Source organism: Erinaceus europaeus, chromosome 17 (assembly GCF_950295315.1).
Source record: "Erinaceus europaeus chromosome 17, mEriEur2.1, whole genome shotgun sequence".
NCBI classification, from domain to species: Eukaryota; Metazoa; Chordata; class Mammalia; order Eulipotyphla; family Erinaceidae; genus Erinaceus; species Erinaceus europaeus.
The window spans coordinates 8,818,174-8,827,159 of record NC_080178.1 but is presented as its reverse complement, the minus strand read 5'-3'; the positions used below and the strand labels follow the sequence as shown (position 1 = coordinate 8,827,159).

The following is an 8,986-nucleotide window of genomic DNA, read 5'->3' as shown; positions in this document are numbered from 1 at the left end:
TTAGAGGACTTGGCTCATTATATGTGCATGAGAATCCAAGGATTCCTTAACTAGGGCCCCAGATGGTGAGGTGGTGTGATATTCACCAAGTGGGCCAGTCTCTTGCCTTTATCCAACTTTTGTAGTCCTCTCTTTATCTGATGACCTTAGATTTTTCTCTCAGTTGTTTAGGTGTTGAGTGAGACGATTGATTTTTTAAATAGGTACTTCATATCAACCACCTGTCAGATGTGCAATTTGCAAATAACTTCTTCCTATTCTAGCTTGCCATTTTTGTCTTTACACAAGATAATTTTTCTATTTAGAACAGTGATTATGCAAGAAATCAAAATTAACCACATTTTGATGAATCAACTGTGTATACTTAGTCAACCTTATGAGTGGAAATAATGAAAAAAAATTTCATTTGTTGAGAATAAAACCAGTTTCTCTTTTCTCTTTGAGCAGATTACACCTAGAAGAGCCATGGAAGGGGACAGAAATCACTCCTCTGTTGCTGTGTTCGTTCTTCTAGGAATCACAGATGAAAAAGAGCTGCAGGTGGTTCTATTTTCAGTCTTCCTAGGGATCTATCTTGTGACCATAGTTTGGAACCTGGCTCTTATTATCCTCATCAAGATGGACTCCCGGCTGCACATACCTATGTACATTTTTCTCAGTTCACTGTCCTTTATTGACATCTGCTATTCTTCTTCCATCAGTCCAAAGATGCTTTCAGATTTCTTCAAAGATGAAAAAACCATTTCCTTCATTTCTTGTGCCATGCAGTATTTTTCAGTATCCTGGATGGGTCAGGCTGAGTGCTGCCTGTTGGCTGCCATGGCCTATGACAGATATGTGGCTATTGGCCGTCCTTTTCAGTACTCATCCATCATGGCACCTGGACTCTGTTGGAAGATGGTTGCTGGGGCACTTGGGACTGGTTTTCTTTCTAGTTTAGTTGAAACAGTTTCTTGCTTTCATCTTGATTACTGTGGGCCCAATGTCATTCAACATTTCTTCTGCAACATATCTGAGGTTGTTATTTTGTCTTGCTCCAATCCCTTTATAACCCAAATGATACTTTTTATTGTTATTTTATTTGTGGGTTTTGGTTCTATGGTTGTTATCCTGTTATCCTATGGTTTCATTGCAGCTTCCATCCTGAAAATATCCTCAGTTAAGGGGAGTGCCAAGGCCTTCAATACCTGTGCCTCCCACCTGGCAGTCGTGACAATCTTCTATGGCACAGTTCTCTCTGTGTACATGCATCCTAATTCCAGACACTCTGAGCAGCAGGACAAGGTGCTGTCCGTGTTCTATGTTATCATCATCCCCATGTTAAACCCTCTGATCTACAGTTTGAGGAACAAGGAGATCAGAGAGGCATTCAAGAGGGTGACCAAGAGAGCTATACATTTATATTAACAGAAAAATATTTGCTAATAGCATCTGAATTAAAAAAGGCAAAATGAAGCTCAGTCTGGGACTCAGAGGTTACACAGGCTTCTGTGCTAAATATGAATAGATCGGGGCCCTAGGTCAGATGGGTGGATAAACAATTAATGGTATTTATACATTCTCTCCATGATTGGGAGCTACTCTGCCCTAATCCAGCTTTCTAGCCCTATTTTCAATTTTGATATCATCTTCCTGGATGGTATTTTTAGTCCACCTGCATGTTAAGCTATTGGACTTAGGCAAAAATTACCAATTTCATCTGCTCTATTCCTACCTTTGGGCTCCTGCTTATCAAACTTTTTGTCCTGCTCTAAATCTTACTGCCTTTCAGCCACCAAGTCACTGATGCTATTATGATTCCATCTTGACTCCCCTGTGTAGAAGACCTCACAAATGTGTCCTGAAGTCTCACCTCTCCAGAGCCCTACCCTAGGGAAAAATAGAAACAGGCTGGGGGTATGGATTGACCTGCCAATGTCCCATCCAGCAGAGTAGTAATTGCAGAACCCAGATCGTCTACCTTTTACACCCCATCAAGAACTTTGGTCCATACTCTCAGAGGGATAAAGAATAGGGAAATTAGTAATGGATGGGATGGGACACAGAACTCTGGTGATGGAAACTGTATGGAATTATACCCTTGTTATCTTAACAATCTTTGAAATAAAACTATAAATATTTAAAAATTGGACAGATAATTAATTTGAGAGCTTGTTTGGAGGTTCTAGCAGGGGAGTGCAGCTACTCGTATACCCTCGACTGAAGACGGGTCCGTCTCTGTTCGGGGAAGGCCGTCCTCCTCAACCGAGAGTGCAGCTTCGGGAGGGATGCACATGGAGTGGTGAGGGAGGAAGGGGACACCAGCCTAGCCAGCCAGATCAGCTGAATCAACCCTGGCGATCAATGGGGTGACAGATGTCACAGCCAGATCATGACAAAGTACTCTCTCACAATTTCTTTGACCTTTGCAAATACTCAGTCATCTCTCCTTTGTCAATTGGAGTATTCTACTATGTAGATGACATTTATTTCACAGAGAGATCCCATTTTGGAAAAAAAATTATGGTCTGTGACTTTTAATTTCTTTTTAAAAAATTTTTATTTATAAAAAGGAAACACTGAGAAAAACCATAGGATAAGAGGGGTACAACTCCACACAATTCCCAACACCAGATCTCCGTATCCCATCCTCTCCACTTTTAATTTCTTTCCTTTATGTTGTCTTCCCTCTGTGGTTGCATTTTTGGTATCCTTAAACAGTTTCTACTGGGGCTGGATGGTGGCACACCTGGTTGAGCACATATGTTACAATGCACAAGGACCCAGGTTTGAGCCCCTGGTCCCCATGTTTGAGCCCCCGGTCCCCACCTGCAGGGGGATAGCTTCAAGAGTGGTAAAGCAGGGCTGCAGGTGTCTCTCTGTCTCTCTCCCTCTCTGTCACACGTTCTTTATCAATTTCTGGCTGTCTCTATCCAGTAAATAAATAAAGAGAAAAAAAACCATCCCAATCTCTACTATGTACAACCCTCTTAAGGAACCATTTTATTACTATTGTGCTAAAATAAAGGATGCTTTGGAGAGAGGGGACTGGGGGACACTTTGGGGTTTTGTTGCATGTTTGTGGTAAAGGACTTAGGCTGGGTCTGAGAGCATTCTGTAAACACCTATCATGGTTAGATAAGCAAGTTTACCCATATCTCAATAGGTTTACTGTAAATTATGAACCAACACAATCATAACAATAGCAATAATAATAATAACAAAAGAAAGAAAAAAGAATAAAGCATTGGAAAGTCAGAGAGACTGTGATTTATTGTCTAATGTTCTAAGGCAGAAGTCATTAAAATTGATGAAAAACAAAAACAAAAAAGAAACAATTTTTTTGTAGGTTGGAATTATAGAATGTTTTGCCAGCTTACCTGTACATTTAAACATCTGCACTAATGTTTCTTCTTCTAGCATCTCTTGGCAGGTGATATGATATGTGAAATACAGAGAAAGATCAGTATAATTCAATCCTTCTGAAAGCTAAAGCAATATTGTGCACTTATCAGCAGTCAGTGTGTATGATAATCCCTTGCTCACTTACTATTTCTTATCTTTCATATTATTACACTTTTTATATTTTGTGATCGATCCATTTCTATTTCATTAAGGTATTTCAAAAGTGTTTTATAAGTCGTTTTTTCAGTTATAATCAAATTTTATGTCACATCATATTTTTTATGATTTTGGTTGGTATTATATTTTAGAATTTTATTTCCATCCCAAAATTATACAACCAGTGTTTTCTACTTATTTCCCATGATTTTTTCTTTACTTATAGTCAGACAGATCTCAAAGACTATGGGAGAATTAATTTTTTACTGTAGCAATATGAAATATTCATTTTTAAGAAGTGTTAAATTTTTTGTAATATGTATGTTTATTTTTTAAAACTCCCATGTTTTCTTTTAAATCATGTTTTTTTTAACCAGGGATTCTAGACTATCAGTATTTCCATGTCAGTATCTGATACTTGTCATTTCAAATGAAGCTTTGTGAGTGCTGATATTATCAACTTATAGCTCACGTGAGCATGGTTTGGAAATATAGCTTTCTATGATGTACACCTGCATTTGAAGTGGGAAAAAGGTAGGTCAGTTAAATATATAGAAAACATATAATTCAACATATATGAAAAAATTTTTTATTGGGGGATTAATGGATTACTATGAAAACAGTTGCTGATATGTGGGTAAAATTTTTTCAATTTTCTGTAAAGCTCTCTCCCCTTCAGTCCAAGTCCTCTTTCAGCACCATGCACCACGACCTGAGTTCCCCGCTACCCCCAGAGTCCTTTATGCTAAATGAAATAAGCACTTGGGCAGTGGCAAATCTGATCCTTGTTTTTAGGAATTAGGTTATTTTAGATTTTATTTATAGTGAGAGCATACTCTTAAATAATCCTTACTTACATGATTAGGCTCACTTTGAGTGCTTTTATCTGTTTTCATGGATGTTGCCTGGGATTTCCTTCTTTGTATGCCTGAATAATATTTAATAATATTGGGAGTCTGGGCAGTAGCACAGCAGGTTACGCGCACGTGGTGCAAAGTACAAGGACCAAGGATCCTGGTTCCAGCCCCAGCTCTTCACCTGCAAGGTAGGTCACTCACTTCACAAGCGGTGAAGCAGGTCTGCAGGTGTCCCTCTTTCTTCCCCCCTCTGTCTTCCCCTCCTCTCTCCATTTCTTTCTGTCTTATTCAACAACGACATCAATGACAACAACAATAATAACTACAACAATAAAACAAGGGCAACAAAAGGGAGTAAATAAGTAAATATTAAAAAACATTCAATAATCTTCATAAAGTATGTACATAGAATTGAATAATGAAATGACATAGAAAGAAATAGGTAAATTGATTTCCTTATCCTTTAAAGTGTAGACAGGCTGTCTCACTGTATGACTGCTGAAAATAATGCTGTGGGTTTAGTGTTCTAGATGTTTATGAGACAATGATTTTATTTCCTCTGGGTAGATACAAATGAAATTTCTGGCACATAATACAACTTTTAAAAATATTTTTATTTATTTTTGGATAAAGCCAGATAAATCTAGAGAGAAGAGGAAGGTGGTGAAGGAGAGAGAGAGAGACACACCTGCATCACTACTTCATCACCTATGAAGCTTCCCCATGTAGGTGGGGACCAAGGGCTTGAACCCAGGTCCTTGCACACTTTAAGGCATGTACTCAACCAGGTGTGTCACCACCCAGCCGCTATATAATGCAAATTTTAACTTTAACTACTATTGCTTCTGGAGTGGATGTAATTTATATTTCTACTTCTATGCCCACAATTTCCCTTTTTTCTGCACTCGCTATGAGTGTTTGGTATCTCGTCTCATTTTTGATAATGATCATTCTAGCAAAAGTGGTCTTATACCTCACTATTGTTTTGACTTAACTTTATCCTTCAAGTTCCATCAAAGTGTAGCAAGAGAGATTTCATACTTCAAAGTAAATTTAATTGAGATATAGCCAAAACAAAAGTTAAAATCAGTAGGTATAATATAGTGTTTTACAAATTTTGCCATGTGATCACCACAATAATATTGGTATCTGTCACTTGACTTATTTACAGTTTTCTTCATTGTGATGAGAACTTTGGAAATGTTGTGTCTTAGCAACTTTCAGACTTCGAGTAAAATCTTTTTAACTATAATCACTGTTGTACATTTTATGCCCATTATATGTCTTTTTAAAAAACTTTTTAAAATTATCTTTATTTACTTGATAGAAACAGGCAGAAATCAGGAGGAAGGAGGAGACAGAGAGGGAGAGAGCCAGAGAGACACCTGCAACATTACTTCAGTGCTCACGAATCTTTCCCCCTACAGGTGGGGACTGGGGACTTGAACCAGTGTCCTTCAGTGTTCTAATATACACACTCAACCAGGTGAGTCACCACCTGCCCCCCCCCCAAATTGCATGTCTAAAACTGAAAGGTGTACTTCGTAACAGTTCATGAGCTCTATTCAAGAAACAGAAGAATTCTGTAACAACGATCAGAAGCAGATATTAATTGTTTTAAATTGGTGACATCAGGTAGAAAAACCTGAGCAGCACTATTTCTGAATGAGAAGAGGTTTTATGAATATGATGATTTATCTGACTGACATTTTTTCCTTCTCACATGTCTGGGTATTGTATAATAAAAGACCTTGCTAAGATAAGTCTAAGCGGCTCTTCAAAAAACATAAATTAAAAATTAAATCATAAATTTTTTAAAAATTTATTTATTTTGGCTGGAGATAGAGAGAAATTAAGTGTTTTCCAGCTCTAAGGATTCCAAGTGTTTAAAAGGGAATCTGTAACTCTGAGGTTATGATTGGACTATGGGTATGTGAAGAATACAGAAGGGACAGATAAGTAGAGACAGATTAACTGTGACCACTGTTCTGTGACAGTCATGACCCCAGAGAGTAAGTACCTAGAGAATTTGCTCCCTCTAATTGTCTTCTCTCCTCACACTACTGACATTATAATAAATTAAGAGCACTCTGCAGTTATGGGCATCTCTCCTGTGAATGGGCAGACAGTTACATAGACAATTACTCCAGCCTGGACTGGGACTGTAAGGATACAATGAAACCAGTATCTGTAGTTTATACTGGAAATCATTTTTGGAAGAAATCATGCGATTGTAACCCTCTTCAGAAAGTCTGTCTTCTTGAGAGATCTGGGTGAAGGCAAGAAGGCAAGATTTAGAGACAATGGTAGCTTCTGCTTTATCACAAGAGCCAAGTGTATTGTTTCACAGTAACTATGGGGAAATAGTTTCATGGTTCTCATTCAACTCTTCTTTCTCTCATTCCACAGCCTCCTTTTTAGGGCTCTTTACATGACTTTCTTTCTCCTTATTCGAATCCTCTGATCTTTAGACAAAAGACTAATCTGTGACACCAGATATTACATATTATTCTGAAGTGAATGCTAGTTCCACAGCCTTTTCACATCTAAAATCTCAAATTTTCTTACAATGGTTTTTTGACCCACATTGTCCAGGCACTGCTATAGTTCTACCAACAAAAGAAATCCCTTTGAGTGTAAGATTTTATATCAATACTGTCTCTGCTGAATAAAAAAATGTCAGGATTTGGAGATATTCCTGTGATTACTGTAGATAATTATAGAAGTAGATTTTTTTTCCTTAAAAATATTTTTTAGGTTTTTTCTTCTTTTTTTAAGCTTTTATTTACAAAATGGAAATACTGACAAGACCATAGGATAAGAGGGGTACAATTCTACACAGTTTCCACCATCAGAACTCCATATCCCATTCCTTCCCCTGATAGCTTTCCTATTCTTTATCCCTCTGGGAGTTTGGACCCAGGGTCATTGTGGGATGCAGAAAGTGGAAGGTCTGGCTTCTGTAATTGTTTCCCCGCTAAACATGGGTATTGACAGAGAAGTAGATTTTGAAGAGATTTTTATCCCTCTGACTGACTTCAGTGAAAGAAGAGTGAAGAATTTCCAGATCTGCCTCTATTTCCTGTTTCCATTCCATTTTCTAAATGTTCTAACTTTACATGATTTCTAGTCTCTGTCTCATGTAAGGGGGTTCTTTAACTGGGAAAACACGAAGGGTCCGAGTCTATAATACCATACAAAGCATTGCTCAATGGTTGTAATTTGCTGGAGAGAGCACCTAGCATTCCCAACTGATTTTCAAAAGCCTCACTGACTAAAATCATCAGTATCTTTATTTGAGCCACACAAAATCTTTACCAGGAAGGAACATCGTGTACATATTGTTTTTCAATTTTTCTTGTTTCACTTCTCAGGAACTGGCCTAGAATCATTACTCTGATTAAGATGCATGCATTTCTTTTTTTTTCTTTCTTTTTTTAAAAAAGAAGCCTGTTTATATCTTTCTCTAGTGGACCAGAGCTCTGGAGACACGAGGGTCCAGGACACATTGGTGAGGTCGTGTGCCCAGAGAATTTGGGATGGTATCATGGTAGCATCTGTAACTTGGTGTCTGGGAGGTGGCATGACCTAAATTGAGACAAGATGGTTAATGAACAGGAACCAGAAAGTAGGACCAGAGCGGATGAAGTCAGGGATTTTAGGGTAGAAAACAGCTAGGGTAGAATAAAGCTAGGAGAACCTGGGGGGCACACAACTGTAGTAGTTTTGCTTGAGTTTGGTAGCTAGCCTGAGTTTGGATGAGAATACTGTATAAGAGAATGGTGTCAGAGTAGAGAAAAGGGCTAGAAAGTTGGATTAGGGCAGGGAGTAGCTCCCATTCTTTGAAAAAAAAATCTGTGGCTAAAATTAACTATTTGTCTCCATTCACCTGCTCCAGGGCTCATATATAAATATATATTTATACTAAGCACCACAGCCTGTGTAACCTCTAAGTCCTTATTGGCCTGAACTTAGTAGCTCATGGTCACATCTGAAGAACACTGCATGCTGCACTCATTTCAGGATCAAGCACCTACTTGATATGACCCTCACCTTGATGTCACTATACTAATCTTGTAATTGTCCGTGCTTTATAAAATAGTGGAGCAGCTACAAAATTATCCATCTCTCCTAATGTAGATAAATGAAATAACAGTATCACATTCTCCAGGGTATCTAGTAGAACACATATCCCCAAACTCATTTTACATATCAGATCCATTATGATTCATAATGGATGCTCATGGAGGTATGCCTGATTAAAATAATGTTTCACCATATGGAGAAACGATAATTTATTCAGTTGTGATATGTTTCTGAGTTTTGTGTATTTGTGAAATTTGAAATGAAAGATTAGGTTAAGCCTTTTGCTAACATTAAAATATACTGTATGAGATAGTACTTAGAACAAAGAATTTTGTTGTTGTCGCTGTTGAATTCAGTGACTACACAGGAAATCAAGATGATCTCTGTTTGGGGGGAATCAAGGGCTTCTATTTAACCAACTGCACAAGTGGAAAAGAGTGAAGGGATTTCTTTTGTTTCTTGAGAATAAAACCAGTTTCTCTTTTCTCTTTGAGCAGATTACA

At 37.9% G+C, this 8,986-nt stretch overlaps 1 protein-coding gene across 1 annotated transcript; it reads left to right on the top strand.

Annotated features, from left to right (window-relative positions):
- Window positions 1-453: 453 nt before the first annotated feature.
- On the top strand, window positions 454-1,407 carry LOC103110443 (olfactory receptor 5AN6-like). The gene has a single exon (XM_016186621.2). The coding sequence runs from the start codon at window positions 466-468 to the stop codon at window positions 1,405-1,407; it is 942 nt and encodes a 313-aa protein (XP_016042107.2). The 5' UTR covers window positions 454-465.
- Window positions 1,408-8,986: the final 7,579 nt, after the last annotated feature.

Excerpts from the sequence above, each read along its gene's own strand:
- LOC103110443 (XM_016186621.2), top strand. The coding sequence starts at position 466 with ATGGAAGGGGACAGAAATCACTCCTCTGTTGCTGTGTTCGTTCTTCTA.